Source organism: Nymphaea colorata, chromosome 10 (genome assembly GCF_008831285.2).
Source record: "Nymphaea colorata isolate Beijing-Zhang1983 chromosome 10, ASM883128v2, whole genome shotgun sequence".
Lineage (NCBI taxonomy): Eukaryota > Viridiplantae > Streptophyta > Magnoliopsida > Nymphaeales > Nymphaeaceae > Nymphaea > Nymphaea colorata.
In genome coordinates this window covers 22,196,356-22,220,187 of record NC_045147.1, presented here as the reverse complement: position 1 = coordinate 22,220,187, position 23,832 = coordinate 22,196,356, and the positions used below count along the sequence as shown (strand labels likewise).

The following is a 23,832-nucleotide window of genomic DNA, read 5'->3' as shown; positions in this document are numbered from 1 at the left end:
AATATCCCCAAAATATTAGGTGTTTTTTTATGACTATGGGTTTAATGGAAGAGTGTTATGGAGCTTATTGGTAATCATGAAAATGTGTGACGTTCGTAACAATATTTGAAACTTGAGTGATTCATTCTTGCTGAAATTTTTTGTTGCATGTTGAAAGGTTCCCTAAGGCCCTTTCTCCAAGGGAAAGAGAGGTCTCATAATACTAATATGGGGACATTTAGCTTCTTCATCTTTTAGTGATACATAGCACAACCGACTGTTATGAACTTTGACAGCCTTATGAAGATTAGCAAACTAAGCCTTTTTTTTCCCTAACAAATTTTCGTACTTGATCATGCATTCCTACATTAATTGCAAGATGGCATCATTAGTAACCTTGCAAAGGGCAAAGCATTCTGATCAATACAACTTTGGAAAAACACTTGCTTTAACAGTTACTCCTTGCCAAGATTCAGTTGGTTTCATATGGGAATTAATGAATAAACTTGTAATAGAATTTTTAATTGGTATGGTGCAACAAAATTGGACATAACTTGTTAGTGTTTACTGACTGTTCATGTCAGTATGCCTTGTGCTATAATATGTAAATCATTCCTTATGGTTTTCAGGGGTCCATTCTATGGTACTAAGGGCCAAAGTGCTGCTTGCTTTTGAAGAAAATGGAACCAGTTCTGGAGGGAAACGACCTTGGTGGTCTATGTGAGCAAATCATGGCTTCTTTATTCAGTCATTTGATCATCTCTCTCTCCCCCTCCCCCACTTTATTATGATGACTATTTTGTTTTGTATTGCATCCAGTGAGAGTAAAAATGGCCCTCTGATCTTGTTTCTGAAAGATGTCGAGAAATCTTTGGTTGTCAATTCAGATTACTTTCTTCAAGATAAATGTAGTAGGCCTAGATTATGTGGAGATTGTTAGGTAGCCAATATGACAAAATGATGTTTTTGTCTATATTTTTCTAATGAAGCACATTCAAATTGCCAAAATTCCAATCTTTGTGCTCAAACTCTTACTCAAGTATCATCGTTGTTACTGGTACAAATTACAAATGTTAACCTACAGAAAATGAACAAGCACAATAGGTGAAAAAAAGATCTTTATGTGTACCTTACACTTATACTTTTATTCTGGTATAGAAACTTAATTTGGCATTTGGCAATCCTTTGTCTTTTATTTGTTATGCTTTTTGCCTCATAGTAGTGTCTTTGCAGTTTATAGTTCACACACCCCGGAGATTATCAAGGGAAAGACATCCTGGTCACATCCAAGTCAACCCATGAAAATTTCAAGTGGCGCATAAATGAGCCCCACAAGATAATGGATCTTAAATGCAAACAGAAGGCAATAGCGCAGGCAGCATGCTTCTAGCGCACCATTACACTTTCTGAAAATGCACTATTCCCAGGTTCCTTTCGTATGCTCATCTCCTTCATCATCGCTCTCACTTTTTCAGCTTCATCCCATTGACCTGCTTCAGCATATATATTTGATAGCAACACATAATTCCCAGAATTAGAAGGTTCAAGCTCAATGAGCTTGTTAGTTGCTCCTTCAGCTAGCTCTACATTTCCATGAAGTCTACAAGCACTAAGTAGTGCACCCCAAATTGCAGCGTTCGATTTCATGGGCATGCTTCTTATCAATGCATGAGCTTCCTTTAGGAACCCGTAACGGCCTAGAAGATCCACCATACATCCATAATGTTCAAGACTTGGCTCGATTCGGTGCAATCTTTCCATTGAATTGAAAATCTCCCGGCCCGTTTGCACCAATCCAGAATGGGTACAGCCAGTGAGAACCCCAATAATTGTCACACTGTTCGGCTCTGTTCCACTCCTCTTCATCTCCTCAAACATCTTAATGGCAAGCTCTCCTTGTCCATTAATAGAAAAGCCCATAATCATCGAATTCCAAGAGATTACATTCTTCTGAGGTATTTCATTGAACACACTACGGGCCGTCTCCAAATCTCCACATTTTGCATACATATCTACAAGTGCATTCATAACCGAAACATTTTGTTTGTGTCCATTCTCTACAACTTTCTCATGAATCCATCTGCCGAGTTTTAAAGCACCAAGTTGAGCACAAACAGGCAACACGGCTACTATTGTTGCATCGTCAGGCTTAGTTCCCTGCTCACACAATTTTCTGAACATCTCCAGAGCCTCATCCGACAGACCCTTTTGAGCAAGCCCGGAAATTACCACGTTCCATGATACAACAGTTCTCTCCACCATTTGATCAAACATCTTCAGCGCAATCCCAACATTGCCTGATTTGAAGTAGCCACCTATCATAACGTTCCATACGATCGCGTTCCTTCGGACCATACTATCGAACACTTTTTGTGCATCGGCCATATGCTCGCATCCCACGTACAATTCTACAAGTCCGACCTGAACTGCCCCTTCAGCATTAAATCCGACCTTCTCTATCTGTCCATGTATCCCCCGACCGAAACAAAGACTGCCCAATTCGCAAGAGGCACGCAGTAGAGGCGGGAACGTGAAATCATCGGGCGATATCTCTCGAGCTTGAAGATTGCGAAAAAAACGGAATGATTCTTCGAAGGGCCCCGACTGCGAATACCCTCTGATCATGGAATTGAATAACAAGATGTTGGGGTTCTCCATTCGGTCGAAAAGGAGCCGGGCGTATCGCATTCTGGAGAGAGAGGAGCAGACTGCCGCGAAGTGAGAGATGACGAGGTTGGACTGGTCGAGGCCATGGCGGACGAACTGCGCGAGTATCTCCGCGAGGTGAGTTCGGCTTTTCCGTCCGTGAAGCGCGCTAAGTATCCGCCGCTCGGCCGCCTGGCCGCTCATCACAGAAGGAAGTTTCCCCTAGCCGCGATGTGAAGCCGATCGTTGTGAAGAATCTCATTCTCGTTCCGGTACAGTCTGTAGCTAAAACTCATGTTCATCCGCGAATCCACGACCGGAGAATGCTTGAAACGTTGTATAATTTATTAAGTTTGGGCTTAGCTCACACGTTACTTTCACGGGATAGGAATGTTAATGGATCGGATACAATATTTGATTTATGGGATGTTCATGTATTTGGATTCAAATTCGTTTTTGAATGCTAGTGAAGAAAAGTACATCTTCATATCCGAATCTGACTTTTAAACTCACAATCTTATTCCGGTCCAAATCAGACTTTTAAATTCAGCTATGTATTTAAAACACATTATGTCATATTAAAAAGCCAATTTCAAAATGTACGGAGAATTTATGTTTATTTAAAACTCAATTTAAATCCGATTAAACATTTATTTCAACCAAATCCAATCGGATCCAATTTCTTCATAAGATGCCAATCCAACTTATGTAAAGCAACTCAATGCGTGTCTAATGTCCCTGGATGGCCCGATCGGCCACTAGTCCTTGTGTATACTAAAACCGATACGGTTAGCCTATCTAATCCCTTGTTGGCTAAGATGGAACGAGGATTTTAATAACAAATACTTTAAACTTTTATTGATTTTTTTTCGCTTCCAAATCACAAGTTCAACTTAAGTTCACTTTCAATTTCACTAAACGTTACGTACGTGTGGGCATGAGTCTGGTCTGCTGGTGTCATTGTGATACGGGTTCCTACCAACTACCGGCATTATTAAATCCACCGATCTGAGAAAACCGCGTTTAAAAGGGGTGGGCGCCGGGCGGGCGGGCGAGGGGCCGACGGCCGGTACGAAGTTCGGGGCGGGAGGGGTGCGTGTTGACCGCGCCAAGATAAAGGGGGAAGAAAAACTCCCGGGAGGAAGATCCCCTAGCCCGCCGTTCTCCGGTAATTCAGCATGAAGTTTCCGGCGCGGGCCATCAACGTTTCCGCTCAGACCCGGAGGCTCGACATCGACAATCGTATATCCCTTCGTTACTACTACCGCATCGCCGATAGCCTTCTCCGACAGGTCTCTCTCTTTCTCTCTCAAGCATATCCTTAGCAGGGATTCTAAGAGAATTTTAGGGCGAGGGTGTCCCTTTTGTTTTGCTTAGGGTTTCATTTACCCACGATCGCATGAATTGAGCCGAAACCCCAGGGTGAATTCATAAAGTTGGATGGTGAACTCGAAATAAAGTTGAAGGGGAGCGTTTTATGCTGAGCAGCTCCTGATCTCCTTTTCGTACTTAATCTGTGAAACGATATTGATTTGTATTTTGCTTTATTGACTTGTTTAAGTGGCTTTGCCTAGTATTTGCGTTGGCAGAGTGGTGGTGCCTTTGTTCTCTCTCTCTCTCTTTTATTGCCATGATTATAGTTGAAAGTTTATGTAATTTCTCTTGGGGGGTTCTCTACGAGGTTCCATTTGTCGTCTATACTACGAGGTTCCATGTCCCGTCTATCACAAAAACGCAATGCCGTGATGTTTTATATTTTCAATGTATTCATATATTTTTTATGGGATGGTTTGAAGCCGTGCCTTATGCTTTCATTCTACTTTGGTCTTTAATGAACTTATCATATTAAAGAGATGCGGATCTATAATGCCATGACACGGGCATCTAGTTTTGACATGTCTACCTTCTCAAAGCATTTATCAGCATCAGCATATTGTACCTATTGCTAGTTATTCTGTTGCTTCCATCACCACTATTAGTCTATTACTATCGCGTCATCACCGGCGTTAATATTGGCGTTAATAATGTAATCTTATGTATTGGACATCGACAGCGTTATTGTTGTCATTTGAAACTTCAGCAGCACCTATCCATCACACTGGACTGATTACATATGCACTCGGGTACTAGTCCATGATTCGTAATACTGTTCTGGCTAAGACTGCCGTGAAGACAGGCAGTGTGTTGTGGATATTTGTTTTATTAGGTGAACGAACATGCATCCCTGTAAATCACTATTCGACTATTGTCACCAATTGAGATGGTTACTGGGCTCTTCATTTGTTTCATATTCTGTCATAGGAAGGCAACATTTTTATTGATGTTGGACATGGAGTGACGCTGAAGAGTTTAAAGAAGTTTTTAACAAGTAAATTTAACTTTTTTTGGTGCATAGTGAAACTGGTTTATTAACTATGGTAAAAGTGTTTATGGAATAGCATGTCTTAGGAAGTCCTGGATCAAGGTTTTTCTGGATGGTGTGTTTGGTATATTATATGTGCCACTATCAAAGATTGTTTCTCTTATGATATGACAAGTTAGTGGATCAACAACTTGGATCATTTGTGAATCCTGAGTCCTGATGCCCATATTACCAACGAGTTTTGTTGAAGGCAGTAGAAAATTTGAGTACTATGAATGCCTTGAGGATGACAAAGCAGTAGTTATTTCTCACATAGACATCAGCACCGAGTGTTTTTGTTGGAAAAGGATACTTATGCACTGATTTATACACAAATTCATGTTTATATGTTCTTACATAAGTATGTAAATAAATTGTGATTACTAAGAGCTCATAAGATTGAGAAGCGAGTGTCTTTATCTTAGAGACAGGTTGACTTTTCATTTTTACTGGAGTCATGGCATTGATTTCTTGGCCTGTTAATAATTAACACTGGACGACAGTTGCATTCGATATCCATAGTTTCAATGGTCTTGGTTCTTATCTTAATATTCAAAAGCACTAGGCGGACCAAAAATATTAAATGGAAGGAGAAAAAATAGGACGATGATGAAGAAGAAGAATGAGAAGGAGAAGAAAAAGAAGAACGAGAAGAGAGAGAGAAAAAAAAAAGAATGAGGGAAAGGTAAAAAGTAGAAGAAGAAGGAGAAAAAGTGGGGAAGGAATTTGTTTTTTTTTTTTTTTGAGTTGGGTACCTATGTAGCCCACCCAGTAAATAGATGGCTAGCCAGGTGCCTAGGTGCACTTCTTGGCTACTAAGACTTTCAGGTAAGGTATTTATGTTTTGAGTTGGGTGCCAAGGTGGCCCTCCTATGTTGTAATGGATAAACAAGAAGAATATGCATTTTGCATTCCAAATGTATCTGATTATTTAAAGTTCCTTCTTATTTCATTGTATTCATGTATTGAATGTTTGATTTTCACAAACAAAATTTCGTCATGTCTAGGCTGATATATATCGGGAAGAAAAGAATATCATTGACCTTTATGTGATTCTTCTCAGATATTCAAGGTAAGCAGTTTGGCCATCTCCTGTACATCTGTTGCTACATATTTGCTTGGTTTAGTAGCCACTTGACTTCTCAATGTTGTTGTTATTCAAAGTAAAAATTAATTGTCAATTGTCATGTAATTCCTTTACTCGATATTTAGTATCACCCTGTCCTCTGTTTGCAGTCTGGTTTCTGAGACTATACCATGTCATCGGGATTACAAGGTGCTCCTTTCAATAGAAAAAAATACTTTTAAAAAGGTAAGACGAGATTAATCTGTGTAAGATCTACCTTTAATTTATTCTTATAGGATAAGAATGCGTTTATTCACTTATAAAGCTATTTTAATCTTTTGATTTTCTCTTGCAGAAGCTAGTCGATGCAATAAGGGAGCTAGAGACATTGAAACCCCATGTCCAGCGTGAAATTGATGAATTGAATCGGCAGCATCTTGCTGAACTTGATGTGCAGGATAAGATGGCATGCACTTCATTTGATTCTTCTTATGAATGGCCTCCAACTAGGAACCAAGCATCCAACTCATGGCCTGGGAAAAGACAAGTACGTCTGTAGATATTTATTTTAACATGCACAGTTTGGTTACAGGAAATGGTTTTGTATGTCTTGCTATGACTGATTTTTAAAGTTCCATGTTTACTATATAAATTGTTTGTACTTGTAAGGACCATTTTATTCTTTAAAAAAAATTGTTTCATATAAAATGAAAAATTGCTTTCTTTTAATGTATCTGAGGCTTATGGTATCTTTCACATTGCTCCATAGATGGTCGTGACTATTTCAGAAACTGGTGCACCTCAGGCTTCAAGGAAATATAGCAATGGGCTTGTGCAAGAAGATTTGAACAGAGCACTTCATAGACAAAACTACAAACTGTATGTTCTCATCTTGATTATTGTTAGATGTTAGCAGGAAGAAATGAAATACGTTTGTTTGTTGGTAGTTGACACACATCATGGTGCCTTTGGGTACGTAGCATTTCAATGCATGTGGAATTGTTCAATCAGATACCCGTGCACTTGGGGCTTTACTCTATCTTATCTGAACTATTGGTTTGAAAATAACATCCGGAAGTTTTGAGTGGTTTGGAGGTACAGTTATCCTTCTTTTAAGAATGATGATGTGCAACTAGACTCATATTAAGTTCCGATCTTTTCACTTTTGTTATTGGAAGTGATATCCTTTCTGGGAAAAGAAGTGTCAATTGTTGAAAAACATGCAGAAAATGGCATTTTGGAGGCAAAATGGGTTTTTGGCTGCAACATGCCATTTTTGGCATGCATCCAAACACACCCTAAAAGGTTGAGATAGATAGGGATGTATGTAATGAAAAGGTACATGTTCAATATGCCACCAGACATAAATGTACATTTAGAAAACTGGAATATGTTAAATTACCATAGGGTGAGTTTAACCACTTCCATTTTGTTAGTGCAAAACCAATTGTCACAAGTTGGGATGATGGTGATGGCTTACAAATGGTTCAAGAATCATGTCGGTCTCATGTTCAGCAGATGAAAATAGTAAATAGCCATGATCCAATGGTTGAAATTTGAAAATTTCAATTTATATACATCAACTGTACCACCACAAATTTGTGGTTATATGATAATAAAATTCTCTGTCCCTCCCTCTCTCTTTATAGCTCTCTCTCTCTCCTCCCCCCCCCCCCCCCCCCCCCCCCACACACACACACACACATGCAGGCACATAAAATAACTCAGAAATTGTCTTATGGTGGCACTTAATAAGTTAATAGATATTAAATCTTAAAAGTGAGAAGACACATGCATGACTTCATCTGCAGTTAAATATATAAATATAGCGATGCATGTGAATGTTTGGCATGTGATTGCATGAGACATATAGGCATTTATAGTTCTTTTTGTCTTTCAGCTTCCCCCGTCCAAAGGAGGAAACATTGTCTAGGCATTCCATTTTGGGACCAAATGGTCTTCGTGGTCAATGGCAGCCGCCTGTGACTGGTACAAGGGTATAGTTCTTGCATTCTTTATTCTTGAAACTTTTTCACTGCAATTTGTTAGTCATCATGTATTTTTTTTTTCCCTCTACAGGTTCAGTATCCTGATAACATGGACCTGGCTCCAGTTGAAATCCCAAGGTGAAGATATTGGCCTGAATTTTCTAGTGCTTCATACAATGAATACGTGGGTCACTGTACAAAGAATTTGACATTTCTAGGTTGTTGGGCCTGAAATTTTGTATCACTCCCCAAAGACCTTACTTCATTAAAACTGTCTTTTAGTGGCCTTTGAAAATGCTGCAATTTGACATTCTCTGTCTTTTCATGGTTGACAGTATAAACCATGTTGGGCAAGAGGGCGCTGTAACTGAAAAATGTGGTGATTCAGAAGTGGGTATGTCTGCCATGGATTCAGTTCTCTCTCTTGATGATGGACGATGGTCACTACCTGAGGAGAAGCTCCTGCAGACAGTTCCTAGTGACACAGGCATAAGCTCTACCGAGCCCATTGTTATTAGGCAGCCCACTCCTCCTCCTGTTCTGGCTCAAGTAGAGGTGTTTAATCCAATCCCACCTTCAGAAGTTGCTGATCCAACTCCTGGACCTGCATTATCTTCATGTGATGGCCCTGATCGTTCTAAAACTTTGTTGCGGCTGCACTTAGTAAGCTCCTACATTTTAGTTGTCAATAACAAAGGGAAAAAAAAGTGTTGCGCATATGTCTCTGTGATGGAATACCACTTCATGTGCATATGTAGTTCATTTGTGGTTACTATTACCTTAAAGCTTATTTTGTGGGTTGGTCAATTGCCTAAAAGTCTCGGACACACCCATTTTTATGATTTGTTTGTTAGATGCTGACCTGCATTTCTTGCATTAGAGTTCAATGTCTCAGTGGTAGTTATGTTTTTTTTTTTTTCTTTTTTCTTTTTAGCCAGTGAAGATCATGGAGGACTTCATGAGGTTGGCACAAAAAAATACAAAGAGGAATTTAGAAACTTGTGGTATTCTTGCTGGTTCATTAGTAAGTATGATTTTGTTGGTTAACCTCATATGGTTTACACTGCACTGTTTTTTTTTTTTTTTTCTGATCGTTAAAAATTTGCAGAAAAATAGAAAATTCTCTATTACTACATTGATAATCCCAAAACAAGAGTCAACATCTGATACAGTAAGAGATTCTGCAGCATGACTGAAGTTTTTAACCTATCTTGCTTTTTGATATCTTCATTCTTCTATTGTCACTACTGTTTTAACTGTGAAGTTGCTCTTGTGCCTTAGTGTCAGACAACCAATGAAGAAGAAATTTTTGATGTGCAAGATCAGCGTTCTCTTTTCCCTCTTGGATGGATTCATGTGAGATTTTCAGTCGTGCTCCTTTTTCCAAATCTCTATGATTTAAATGATGTCTGTTCTGCTTATGCATTAGTTTTCATTTTTCAATCATGGCATTTCTGATGTTATATTTGAACATTAGGTATTAGACAAGGAATAAGCGTTTATTCTTTTATTGTATGATGAAACCAACTTTGTTAGCCTGATTTTTTTGCCAAAAATGGTGCATTTTTTATATGAATTTTGTCACCAGCATCATCGGGTTCACTTGCTATTTGTCAAAGCCTTTGATTTCGCAGCCCGTGACTGTTGGTTATCTTGTGACCAGCGATCACAGGTTCAGAAGGCCCTGACTTTCACAAGGTGCTTCTAGATTACTAGATGCATTTTTTGTTTGGTAGAGGCTGTAGCAAATTTGACAAAACTTATTCCACGTTTAATGTGTCTTCGGTAAAAATTTTCGACATTGCCAATCATGTGTTAATATAATATGATTTGCTTATTATTTTTTCAATGAACTTAAGTGATCACGTTCATACAGTCAACAAACTTCGTCAAACAATTTACACGAAATTTCAGGGTCATTTTCATGCTAGTCTTTCAGTTATCTGTTTGTTGATCATGGAGAGACCCTTTTGTTGATTTGCTACAGTTCTGATTTTCAGACACATCCAACTCAGTCGTGTTTCATGTCCTCGGTGGATGTTCATACTCATTATTCTTACCAGGTAACTGTTGATCCCAAGAGCATTTGTAATTTCAACTTTGAAAATCATTTTTCTTCTTTGTTTGATAACTTGAAAGAGGCTGTTGAAGCTCAAAAGATAAACAGGATGCACTGTTCTCTAGATCAGTTTTAACTTTACTCTGCCACATTAAGCAACAAAAAGAAAAGTTAAAGAGAGAAAATTTAGAAAAACAGAAATTTATGACTCATGTTTTTACTTAGCACTCAGTTGTCAGCCACTTCTTTTTTATTTTATTTTATTTTATTTTTTTGTTTCATGTCTCCAAGCTGGTTATAAGTCACAGTACAAGTACATTTTGATACAGAAAGTTTCTTGCCTATTTTCAGATTATGCTACCTGAGGCGATTGCTATAGTTATGGCACCTACTGATGTCTCCAGGTATTTCCTTTTTCATTTGGTTGATTCGTTTAGGTTGTGTTTGCCTGTTTGGTATCCTCAGACCATAGATCCGAGGCTGGTGTGTTTTGAGAGATCCTCAGTTTATGCTACATGCTAAAAACCATGGATTTAAGGTTGGATGGGGGAAGGTCGGGGGAAGGTCCGATCTTAAATCCATGGGATCTCAGATCACTGCGGGTTTGAGATCTACGGTAAAAGAAACACAGCCTTATGGGCAGGTTTTAGTAGCCAACATCAGTCTATAATCCTTTTCTAATGCCACGAGGGCATGCCAAAATTATGAAGCACAATTTCCGTCTAGCCTGAGGAAAACCTTTGCGCATTAAGCTTAGGATCACCGTGTGAAATCTTTGTTTTTGTTAGCTGTTAACTGTGCTCAACTATAAAAATGCAATTCAGTTTTTTAATGGTCGAAGAATTGAAAGCAATATATTTAGATCATTGTCAGAAATATCACCATTTATTACTATTTTTTCTAAAAAAAGTAAAAAATGTGATAATATGGGGAAATAAATAAAAATAAAAATAATTGGATACTTTGGAAAAAAATCCAAATAAAATGTTTCAGTTTGTGTTTTTATAAATGTTTAAATGTATTTTATAATTTTATGGTCATTTAAATTTTACTGACTATCTTGGATTTTGGTCAATTTTGTTAGAATATTAGTATAACTCAAAGTTTCATAGTTTTCTATTATTTTTTATATTTAAAAAATTTTTCAATTGCTGGATTTTTGTAGAGAAAAAAAAACAAACTTTCAAAATGAATACCTAAGAAAAATGCCTGAGAACGTTATTTGTGATGATGGTCTAGACATCAAAAGTTCAATTTTGCTTTATGCTTGGTTTTCATGTCTGACCATCAAAGTTTCTCAAGCGGCAAATGCATGAAAAATAACTAATGATGATAAATTGTAGCTGGAAACGAGTGGAGTAGCTTGTTCCCTCAAGGGCGTTTGATAAGAAAAAACTGAAAACATTATGTTCGTTCTCCAGGAAACATAGTGTGGTTATGGATGTTGGATTCCTTAAATCCAACGATCAAACGATGGACATAATTATAACATGTTCCAACAAGAATATAATGCTTTCTAAGCATGTGTTTCAAGAGCACAATCTTTTTCTTGTCAAACACTGCCTTTGTTCGGGCTTGTAAGGTTTTGTGTCTAAAAGTTCAATGCTCATGCAGCAATGTTCAGTCCGTTTGGCTGGATATGTAAATAAGCTTTAGTGTGGACAATAGTTGTTTGTCGTCTTAATTGTGCTAATGTATGCTGTACACACTTAATATTAGATAACTTCTTGTGAGACGGCTGGCAAACCTGTCAATTAGACTCAGATCTGCTGATTACCGGGTCACAGATCAGCAAGTTGAGTCAGCAACTTGTTCGGGTCAGCTTATAAATTTTAATAGTGTTCATTCTGTACAAATGATGAAAAAGTTGAAGATATGCACAAAATAACAAGTAATTATCAAGTAAATACAATCGGATAACTATAGTTTATGAACATCCATTAGATTAATTTATTTCTAGTTGAACAATTATAGTTATTTCTTAGTGATATACTAGTTAAAATTGGTGCTGAATGAAATAATCTAGAATTTGGTGGTCCTGGCCTGATTTAGCCGACCATACTGAGTCTTCTGGGATTCGGTTGAACTTGGCTCAGTGACCTGACCTCGGTGCCATGTTGACTCACTATGCTATTACATACTACATACCTGCAGAGTAATTCTCTACTTATGATGTTACTTTTGTTGGTTTTGAGCAAAAAACCATTATCTTATATTTTTCTTATTTTATTGAATCTGAAGCGTTGGATAACATTTATGATAGTTTATTATCGCAAAGGATTCATAATCTCTGATGTGGTTGATGGGTTCCTAAAGAGTAGACTATGTTAAACTTTGACGGTAATCCTTTTACTTTTCTGTTGAATTACTCTAAATCCATCGCATGTTTCTTGGAAAACAAGTCTTGACAAACGCAAGCAATGATTGGTCAGACAAAAAATGCCTCCAACCGTTTCTTGCATGCGCTTAACTAGGGATTCAAGACAAATGCGTCTAAACTGCGCATTGTTGTAATTATACCATGTCTGTTGTATCCATCTCAAGTTTTCTTATAATAACTTCGAAAGAAGGAGCCAACTCACAATGGAACAAACCCTTTCGGGCTATGAGCCCGTTCACGGTGGGCTGATAAAGCTCTTGCTCGTATGGATCTTTAGTCTCGTTTCTGTTCGTGATAAGTTCACGACCGACTGAGGAAAGGGCTTCTTGTTTAAGAAACGAGCCTTGTTAGAGCCTGTTCACTGCTCAGCCTTGTGAAAGGAAAAAAGCTTGTCGTCTCTGCATCCAGTGAACTAGCCATGACATCACACTTGACTAAGCACAGACGTTGATTTCCTGTACGCGATCAATATTTAGAGGGTTTTCTCTCTCTCTCTCTCTCTCTCTCCCCCCCCCCCCCCCTCTCTCTATTGTAGCAATATGTTTGGGTTCAGTTTATTGTAAATTTTCTTTTTGATATATCTTGCTGGTTTTGCTTTTCCAGAAAGCATGGCATATTTCACCTGTCAGACCCTGGTGGTATTACGGTGATACGGCAGTGCCGAGAGCGTGGTTTCCATTCACACGTCGCTCCTTCAGACGGGAGCTCGATATATGAACATTGTTCTCATGTTTACATGGACCCAAAATTAGATTTTGATGTTGTTGATCTAAGATAATCCTGTAAATAATTCTTCTATGGAATGATTTTTCAGATACATGTTAAACCAAATTGGCTTGTAAAAATATCAACTGTTATCGGCATATGGTGATGGGAATAAATATTCGTCATCGATTCTTTAATATCACACTCCTTTTTACCCTTCTTGTTTGAGATTCGTATAACGGGAACTATAGACACAGTGTAACTAGAAGAATCTGTATTTGCGATCTACTGATGGCTGGATTTGAAATGGAAATAGCAGTGCCCATCGAAACGATGCGTCGTTAACACTCAGAATGCGCAAGGGATCTCGGACCTCTTGAAGAGTCTGACAAACAACAGAAACAATTTTGAGATGCAATCGTTTGAAAGGTTTTCTGTCAAATATTTTAAAAACATTTCCCAATTTTGGGACACTAAATGTTTCAAAAATTTTTGGAAAACGAAGTGCAATGCTGAAGCTGCATTCTCTCCTAGCTGATCAACTCCTGCCCCATTAGCCTGGGAGTTCTCTGATTCTCTCCATCCAAAGTTTTCATGTAACAACATGGAAGGAGCTCCACGATGAGCGAGGACTCGTAGAGCAGCTGATCTGTGAAGTGTGTATGAAACCCACCAAAGCAGGTGATCTAAGAGGACGTATGATCAAACAAACAGAATGCCGCTTTCACAGAACGTGGTGTTCGTTGTGCCGTTTTCACTATTTTGGGCACTAACGCTGAAACGAGAAGCAGTGACATAAGATCCATGCTTAGGTCGATTTGGAAAAAAGAAAAAAAGAAAAAAACGAAGAACGGTACCGAAGAGATGGACATCGTTGGAAACGTAAATTCATTTTTGGGTCACTCTTTCAGGATGTGCAAGTGCGATCCTGTGTCCTACAGAATTCTAGGCTTCCAAAATAAATCTGGGTTGAAAATGACTTAAATTTTGATCCACGGGATCACCAATAGAAGTTTGGGAAGAAAAAATTCCGTGCAATGGCCCTGCTAGAGGGTAGGCCTCCACCCTTCCATTGTTTTGATCCACGGGATCACCAATAGAATGCATTCACTTACATGCCGCAATGGAAAGAAGAAAAAGTTCGAAGTTTGAATTTTTGGAAGTATCCGTGCAACTACAATTACATTGCAACTTATTTTTTCTAAGTGGCCTATAAGCCAAGCGTGAATTTGGAAAAACCCAATCATTTTTCTATTCTTTATAATAAATTGAACTGAAATCTGTGTATGATTATCACAGTATTTTCAACATAACAATAAGGGAAATGGAAACTTTATAGGACGAAAATAATCTGTAATATAACTATCAAAACAAAATGTAATATAGTGGAACGGAAGGATAAATACCAGGAAAACCAGTTCCTAAAGGGACAGATGGAGAATAATTGGAGAGACCTTATCAATGACAGAGATAACCCAACGATGCAAGGGCTAAAGATCCGGCCAACTTTAAGGGCATGAACTACTGAAGCTTGAGCTGCTCAGTAACTGCAGATTCTTCTTCCACCAGAACAGATTTAAGACAGGATATCCATAAAACAAATCTATCCATCATTCAAAAGTAGAACTCTTTTACAGACGTGACATCCTGTTATATAGCATAGTCCGCAAAATTCAAAGGGTCAGGGTTTTACTACTTTTAGTTATTGACTAATATCCCCGCTACCAACATATTTCAAAAGCTAAAAGGATTTAGTTTATAAACTAAAATTCCAAGAAGTTCCAAAAAATCGGTTATCGAGTTCTTTTAGATAAATAAGAACGAAAATTTCGCAGTATCGGTTTCATTCGAAAAAATGGAGGAAAAAAAAAAGGGACCCGTGGATCACTCTTCATCTGCATTCCATGGTCCTTCCCCTGCAGTTACCCATGGCAGTGCACAATGAAAATCAAGGATGGTGCTTTCGGGACCGCTTATATATATGGAAAACGACGTCTGCGGTTCAGAGAGCAGTATATAATGCTTCGGGATGAAGGCAATCATGAATGAGCTGAAGAAAAAGTGAACTTTGAGCTTCCCTCTCGAGGGATGAGTTGTAATCGCTCTTTGAGAAAATTTCTGAAGTTTCTTTCAAGCTTCATGTGCCCGAGACGTATATAACTGCGAAATTTGCTCTGTAACATGTTTTTCCTGTCAGAATCTTGTCCTGAACAATGGCTAGTGTGGTTTTTCTTTTCCAATATAATATTTTTGTTTTTTCCCTTCTTGTCTTAGGACTCTGGCGGACGTATTACAGCTTTTAGTCATGTTATTCTGTCAGGGCGCACCGTCCCTTGGTTGCGGTTGAAAGGAGTCTGACATAACTGCCACATTTGGTGCTACACTTCAGAACTGCTTTTCTTCATTAATGAACGTGCATTACAAGTTGTTGTAAATAATATCATTTCTTCGCAACAAAGGAAATGAGCCTCCAGATTCTGATTTAATGTGCATAGCAAATAAAATAGAAAGATACATAAACTCAAGTTTTCGTTTGTTCAGTATCCAGCTGCGCTCATGTGGCTGAGTAAGTTGCAGCAGCCGATTGACTACCCTTAGCATATACATCGTCTTACAAGTCATTGATAGAAAGCTGGTTCACATACATGCATTAATGCAGCGCCGTTACATTGAGGAGGAAGAGGGACCACCAACAGGCAGCCACACCCGAATGGACTTGACGGCAGATTAATTACATGTTTTTTTTTGCCTAGGAGATAAGGACATCTTGGCAAGAAATTAACGCAACTTGCACTGGGGATTCAAGAATTCACAGTCAAAATATGGGCGGTTTTAACTTTTACTTTACCAACCAAATGCTCAACTCTATTAAATCTCCACTACCCCACACATGGCATCAAGGGTGCAATGAAGGTAGAACACGTTTGTAAGTTTAGGGTTTAAAGAGAAGAAGAAGAAGCCACCACGCACATTATATATGTAAAACAAACTAATTCCAGCGAGTATCGTTCTTAACCCAATGAATGCTTTTGTGACTCTTATCTTCACAGTAAGTCTCTGTCTGACTATTCGAAATTTGTAATTAAAAAAAAACTACCAGTGTTCCATATTTGTGTGTTTACTTTTTGGAAAGCGAAGCTGGGGTAAGACAATCTCTACTAGATTATGCCAACGGAGATGCAATGAATGAGAATCGAGTCAACCCCTTGCCCAGCGATCCAGGACGTGGACTCTCATGAATACACCGACAGTCACTGCTCCATCACTTTAGTGGCTTACATTGCTGGGTGACTCACCTTGATTCGAGTTGCACCTACTGCATTGTTAAATCCTGTTCTTCTTAGATGCTCCATTAACCAGGAGATATCCTTCTGCGTCCAACTGAAGCTGCAATCAGACATTTGAAAGATGGCCTAGATGCTGCATGCTTTCAGATTTGGCATGTTCAGACAAAGCCTGCTATAATATTTGGAAAGATGGAGATTTAGAAGCATTTCATTTTGATCTATCGACGATTTCAATTTGAGATGGAAGTTTAGTTTAAATTTGCAGACTACCTGTTTGTCCACAGATCTTCTGAAACAGAGAAGCCCTTCTTCCTCTTGCGCCGCATGCATTCCGCTCCCAAATTGATCAGCAGGTGCTCTCCACGAGTTTTAAGTCACTTTCGGTGAGCCACGAGATGTAGAGTTGCCGAGGTAGACTAAATGACAAATCAATTTTGATATCCTAGCAGTTTAATTCTCTAATTCGGTTTCTCCAACTGCCAAATGAAGATGAAACTCTATAAGCAGATGGTAGAGTTTCTGTGATGACGGTTACTTAAATTTCCTTTCTAATGCATTCACTTGCATGCTGAATATTAAAATTGTAATACTAGTAGAAAGTGTGAATAATAGCAAGAACAAACTGGAAACAAAAATCGTTTAAACTTCATTTTGCATTTCGTCATGGCAAGGGATTTTGATCATGACCTTATGGACCACCAACATTAGATCAATTAACAAGAGCCATTTACTTTCAAAATTTTCACAATCTATGACTACCAACTGTCTGGATAGATCATTCCCAGGTTCATGAGGACCACATTTAAATGTCTTCTGTGCTCCATGCCCAGTCAGAAGCACATGACACGGACATGAAATTTACAGGGCATGCGGGGCCACCAGTAAATTCTTATTCCTGCTCTTGAGTTGTCTATCTCACCAAACTATTCTGCCGAATGAATGAAAAAATTAAAGAAGAGCAGCTTTCTTCCACACCCCAAGAAGAAATATGAACGTAGAAAAGCCACCGGATGGAGGCAGAATGGGACCCAATGGCCAAGTTAGCAGGAACAACCTGGAACCCCAAAAGAGAAAGAACATTGAAAAGGTACCACGTATAAAGGGGCATTGCTTTTCTTTCCGTCAACAGATTTCTAAAATACGAAAAGAATTTTATATTAAAAAGCGAAGGGCGACAAAGACAAATGGACCAGCGCAATGCATGATGACTCAGAAACAAATAAATGTTAAAAAGCAAAAGAAATTAAGACAAGCAGCAAAGCTGCCATTCTGTTGATTGAGTTTCCCAACGGTATTGCTAAAAAATTAGATGATCAATCGTTTATTATTTAATTCAACTCTCTAATGAGTGCTCTTAACTGATCAAAAGAAACCAACAGATATTAATGATCATCAAGGTGAATGAAATCGCTCTAAGTTCTCCAGCTAATGCCTTAGAATTTGACGACATGAAAACTGCAAAGGAGCTCTTAATTAGCAGCTTGTTTTACAGCTATATCTAACAATCTAGGCAGGCCCCTTCTTTTTTTTCAAATTACAGAAGATGAAAGAGAATAAATGACACGTATTATAACTTTGGCCTCACAACTGGCCACATGATGGATGTAGAGATGAGGAGGAAGACAACAATTTCACTGGGTGCACAATATGTGTATAAATGATGACCAAACGCCATGAATTAGTCAAGCATAACGTATGTAGGTCCAAAGCTTCATTAAAGAAAAGAAATATAAAAAACAAAACCAAATATTGGTAAGGGCTCGACATCCAAAAAAAACAAGAGGTAGATAACTGAAGATGTGGCAATGTAGAGATCGGCTCTTCCCAGGTCAGCGATAGGATCAGCCAATCATTGAGGCATAATTTATCCAAAATGTCCCTCTATTTAGGAAAGCCATCAAATAAAATTCATGAACCTTCTGTTCTGTGGAAAAATTACTCAAATGCTACTAAAAAGATGGCGTCCTTGACATTTCTGCGGTACCCATTATCGTCTTCCTAGAAATAATGAACAAAGTGAAACCAGAGAAAGAGAATCCTTGACATTTCTGCGGAGCCCATCATCATCTTTCTGGAGGTAATGGATAATCTTAATGAAGAGAGATGCTTGTGTTCCAAGCACATTTCCCTTCCAAAAAGAGGAGAGGAGCAAAGCAACTTACGTTATCTTCAACTATTAGCAAAAACGATGGCTACAAGAACTTGACTCGGCTTGTATAAGCTCGTACCCGTTTGCTAACAACTGAAAAGTTCGGTTTGCATGCAAATACATAACTCAACTTATCCATGCATTGATTTGGCGTCGAAGAACAGTGACACACACCCCTGTATAGTTCATATATCAATGACAAGACCAGTGATTCAGTAAACAACCTCCCTATGCTTTATAATATGTAAATATATGTTCAGTAATTCGAATATATATATATATATATATGCGTGTGTTTGTGTGTGCGCATAAGTAAGAGGGAGAGAAAAATAATCTAATAAATTACTAGCCTCCCCAGCAATGAGTTAAAGAGGAAAACAAAAGCAGAGTATGAGAGAGAGTGCGTGCGTTGATAAATATTTGAGAGAATGGCAGATGGAACCATTAATAAAAGCAAAAATTGGCGTGGGCATTGAATGCGGAGGCATGACAAAGGCGGAAGGGACCAACGCGTTGCATGGCCCTCTCCCACCAACGTGGTGGTGCTGGCGGTGGCGCTGGTGGCGGGTTGGCCCAAAGGAGCCGAATATCCCTGCCCAGGTAGCTATCTCCTCGGGTTATTCTGTCCTTCTTGCATTGAACGCCCCACCTTACATCTTGCATTAAACAAGCCACGACAAGGGGTGGGCACCTTCCTCCACATCCAACAGCCCTCCTCCTCAAGGGCCTCCCCACTGGCCCTCGTGGCTCCTTCTCAGCCGCTGCCTCTGCAACGCCCCTTCGACTCTACTCATGCCCTCCGCACCTCTCTCACTATTACCATATTATTATATTCTCACTCAATTCACTCACGCTACTCGTGCAACCCCCTTCTCTCACTCCCTCTCGCTCTATCTCTGCGACTATGGGTAGAGCGCCCTGCTGCGAGAAAGTTGGTTTGAAGAAAGGGAGATGGACGGCCGAAGAAGATGAGATCCTGAGAAAATACATTCAGGAAAACGGAGAAGGGTCGTGGAGATCACTGCCCAAGAATGCAGGTTGAGAGATACAGTCTTTGCAGTTCTGTACTTTTGTATTCTACACTTTCTTTGTCTTGAGATATACTAAAATCTCTTATGTTTCTTTGTTTTTGTCTTCGTGGCATCCGGATCAAGGGCTGAAGAGATGTGGAAAGAGTTGCAGGCTCAGGTGGATCAACTACCTCAGGTCGGACTTGAAGAGAGGCAACATTTCCCCCGAGGAAGAACGGATCATCCTCAAACTTCATGGGTCGTTTGGCAATAGGTATGACCATATGCGGGTGAAGCTTTATCGCCATGACTAGTTCTCATTTTGTCTTGGACTGGACCGACTAGAGCCTTGTCACGAGATGAAACTCAACCCGGTCTGGTTCGGGTCAATAGACTTTGGTTTTAGTATGTGACCGTATTGCTGAGTGCATGATTAGTGCTCGAATCTATATCACCTTTCCTTGTTTGCACCCTTTGGACTTAGTCGGCCTTAACTATAAGAAGAAAAAAAAAAAGCAATATAAGTGGTTCTGGATTGTTTCAAAAAGGAGAAAAGAAAAAAACAAAAGTAAAGCTATAGCTACGTACATGTCAAAAAGTTACTTAGTTGATACGACTCATGGGCTTCGTCTGAAAAGAGCATTTTCTGGAATATTCAAAAGCTGAATCCACTGAATGTAGCAGATATCTTGGAAAGGTCCATACTATAATCCTCATTAGTAGGCTTAGTTTCTGCCTTTTTGTCATACAGATGTAGACTATGGATAGTCACCAAGCTCATGAACAATCAAACTGGTACTATAAATTTTACTATATATATATATATATATATATATAGTATTTGGATAATAAAGATGCAAAATGCTTGGTTGTGGTAGTTTTAGGTACTTATCCATGAATTTCCAGAGTGTGCTAGCTGTTTCTCATTTGACGAACTCAAGACCTAACATGAATCGATGTGGCCTAATGGTCACAACATACAGAGCAGATGCTGAGGTGATCGAGATACTGACTTTGGTAGCTATCCATTTTGTTTCATGTAGATGGTCGTTAATAGCAGCGCACTTACCAGGAAGGACCGACAATGAGATAAAGAACTACTGGAACTCACATCTAAGCCGGAAGATCCTCAATTACAGGAAGGGAAGCGATGGGCAGCCTCTTATAATTAACACCGGAAAATTTACCGGTGGAAGTAGAAAGAAGAGAAGGAGCAAGACCGGAAATCTTGTATCCGAGAAGCCAGGTACCTATGAGGCCAAGAGAGAGAAAGACGAGACGGCAGCAGGCACGGCTATCAGAAAGACCACACATAGGGTGAGATCAGAGATGGCCACGGATATGGGCTGTCCCTATACTCTTGGTCCTAGTGAAGAGAGAGAAAGCTGGGAGCTGGGACTTCTCGACGACGGAGAGAGCGTTGAATTTGGAGCTTGTCAAGGGAGAGAAAGAGGGGAGATAAGTGATCAGTGGAAGGGTGAAGTTGGCTGGCAGAGAGAGGAGGTAATTGCAGGCAAGTTTAACGTGGAAGAATGGTTGGATTTTGATTGGGAGAGTTTGGAGGAGAAGTTGAGGGTGGAAGAAGGGGAGGAAATTGTAGCGTCGTCATGGCTATGGGATCTGCAGGTTGCCGAGGATGGACGCCGAGTTGGGTCTCGAGAGGACGACTGCGAAAGAAGCCAAGAGTCAATTGCAGCTTGGCTTCTCGCACCGGACGAGGATCACGTGGGAAAGCCACTGTAGTCAATTTCTTTGTTTTATGAATGTGCAATACAAGTTGGTTCTTCTTTCTTTCCCTCTTTCTATCTCTAAATGTCTACTGTATGCGACTGCAACTGTGTTTTAATGCTTGTGCACTTAACCATTAAGCATAGAGATAATACCAAAAGTAACAGCAAGTGCCCTGACCAACTAAGCAATGCTGCTTGAAAAGGAAGAAAGAAACGCTAACAATAATAGCAAACAAACATTAGTTCCGATCAGGTCAAGATTGAACTCTATATAAGAAAGAAAATAACAAATCTTTCACCAAACCAGACTAACCTGCAACAGTTGTAAGAGATTAAGAACTCGAAAAGATTAGTGCAAACACTGAAAGTTGGACTGAGAATGACAGAAATTGGCGACTGCCATGTCATATATGCAAAGAGGGCAGCAGTCTTTTTCTTTCTTTGGGCCCACGAACTGCCTCTAAAGGTGAGAGAGAATACACAATGAAATTAAACGACGAAAAAGCAGACAAATTTGTGACATGAAAGGACCTGTTGAAGTTGATGTTTGTACTTGACAACTCGACAACCTATTCACTTTTACCTTTTGGTTGTCTGTTTCAGTGGGAAATCATTGACAAGTCCCCCATCTTCTGCTAGCAACCTCTAGCACACTTTTCTTTTAGTAATAATGGCAACAATCTCCAATCAATACTTCAATTAGAAGTCCATTGTGTATCATCTGTATGACTTTTTAGATCGTTTATCTATGTTCATGTAACTTATGACATCCTAAAGGCCTCAATTTCCTTCAACTTGTTGGTCTTATTTATGTATACAAGAGGCAGCATGTTTTATGTCCTAACAAGGAACCATGTACTATAGATTGGAACTGTTCAAAATGACTCTATTAGTTAAATAATTGGGGTGCCGCAGCAGCCATGGCCCTTTCTCAGATTTTCTGAAATTTAAAATTTTACATGTAAAATTTTTTAATTTAACTTGTATAAAAAATTAGGAACATTATATTTCATCTCCTGTAACCAAAAACTCCTCACTCTACTCCTAGTTAAATGGAAGACCCTCCTCCTATAAAGGGCAAAAGCACAATCCAGAAAAGAAAAAAAAATCTTTCTATATGATTATGAGATGTCCCTCTAAAAAAAAAAATGAAAACATGCCTTCCCATGTTAAAAGCATGACATGGGAATCACTGAGACTTCAATGTCTTACAAGGAAAAATAGGTTCAGATGTGTCGTTTAAAACAAAATAACATGAAAGTTAAGTGCGCTTCCATAAGAAGGGGCTCTCATGGCGTGCAGGGTTTCGGCATATGTGTTCACGGAACACGTACCACCTCCATAATTTGTATTCGTAGCTCAGACAGACATTTCAAAGATGTGTGATACATATATATATGTATGTATGTATATATCATTTTAATGAGTCTGTTTTTTGTGCATAAATTCTTGATTGAATATATAAAACCCAATAATACGGTTGTACAAATGTCACTCTTAGGCGTAGGTGCCCCCTATGCACGCTCAATTTTTACACATGAATCGAGCAGAGCACAATATTTAGTGTCTACACGCTTATATGTCATAAATTCTAGGATGGTTCCTTTTCTTTGGAATTCGCTTTTTCCGTGTGCTTTGGCATCCAAGCGAAGATAAAAGATACTGAAAGAGTAAAGTCCATAACAAGGCTTAAACAACATAGCCACCCTTAAAGTATGACCTATTTTTGGGTGCAAACCTTCAGGAGATAGCCACCCTTAAAGCTTTATAAATAAGAAAAGAATGAGTACACCAAAATGTGGGACAGATAGCTGCCAACTGCACAAAGGCCAGCGATCTACCAACATAGACCACCAAGAAGCCAAAGGAGCCTATTTTACACCAAAACAAAAGAAGCAGCCACATTCTGATACTTCTGTCTATCCACAACAAGAAACGTCAGGAATATGCATCTGGCGTATTTGAAACCCATTCCTTCTCTTTTGCAGAAATCGGCTCAACTTCTATTATCTCCAACCCTCTAGAAGAGACATGTTCCTCCATTGATCCAGCTCTTTCCAAATCATATGTCCAGCTTCCTTAAAGACCATGATCATGTATACTGGCCACCTTCACTAGGGAAATCAATATTGGATCAAATATATATCTGCACTACTTCAGAAAAAAAAACCGATTTAACATCCGACTAAAAAAATAGACAGAATTTTATTTCAGAAATAACGTCCAATGGGATTTAAATTCATATTCGCTTTTAAACAAATGACCAAGTGAATTCAAATCCACATTTAGTTTTAACTAATTATCTGATACCCAACATTTATACATTTTGAAGTCGGTCTTAACATATCATTATGTGGTTTGGAATTGGTTGTACATTTAAAAGTCAGATTTGAACTCAAAAGGTCAGATTCAAATCAGATTTGGGTTTTGAA

The 23,832-nt window shown here is 39.0% G+C and overlaps 3 protein-coding genes across 3 annotated transcripts; 2 read left to right on the top strand and 1 right to left on the bottom strand.

The window, feature by feature from the left end:
• Window positions 1-1,084: 1,084 nt before the first annotated feature.
• On the bottom strand, window positions 1,085-2,956 carry LOC116262755 (pentatricopeptide repeat-containing protein At1g09190). The gene has a single exon (XM_031642246.2). The coding sequence runs from the start codon at window positions 2,827-2,829 to the stop codon at window positions 1,366-1,368; it is 1,464 nt and encodes a 487-aa protein (XP_031498106.1). The 5' UTR covers window positions 2,830-2,956; the 3' UTR covers window positions 1,085-1,365.
• Window positions 2,957-3,654: 698 nt separating this feature from the next.
• On the top strand, window positions 3,655-13,421 carry LOC116262585 (AMSH-like ubiquitin thioesterase 3). The gene is made up of 14 exons (XM_031642064.2): window positions 3,655-3,917; window positions 6,034-6,098; window positions 6,263-6,338; window positions 6,448-6,639; window positions 6,862-6,971; window positions 7,993-8,089; window positions 8,172-8,218; window positions 8,416-8,743; window positions 9,015-9,104; window positions 9,189-9,251; window positions 9,362-9,436; window positions 10,081-10,143; window positions 10,491-10,543; window positions 13,123-13,421. Exons 1-14 carry the CDS (start codon window positions 3,804-3,806, stop codon window positions 13,295-13,297), a joined length of 1,548 nt encoding a protein of 515 aa, XP_031497924.1. The 5' UTR covers window positions 3,655-3,803; the 3' UTR covers window positions 13,298-13,421.
• Window positions 13,422-19,384: 5,963 nt separating this feature from the next.
• Window positions 19,385-21,538, top strand: LOC116261776 (transcription factor MYB8-like). The gene is made up of 3 exons (XM_031640627.2): window positions 19,385-19,697; window positions 19,815-19,944; window positions 20,714-21,538. Exons 1-3 carry the CDS (start codon window positions 19,565-19,567, stop codon window positions 21,411-21,413), a joined length of 963 nt encoding a protein of 320 aa, XP_031496487.1. The 5' UTR covers window positions 19,385-19,564; the 3' UTR covers window positions 21,414-21,538.
• Window positions 21,539-23,832: the final 2,294 nt, after the last annotated feature.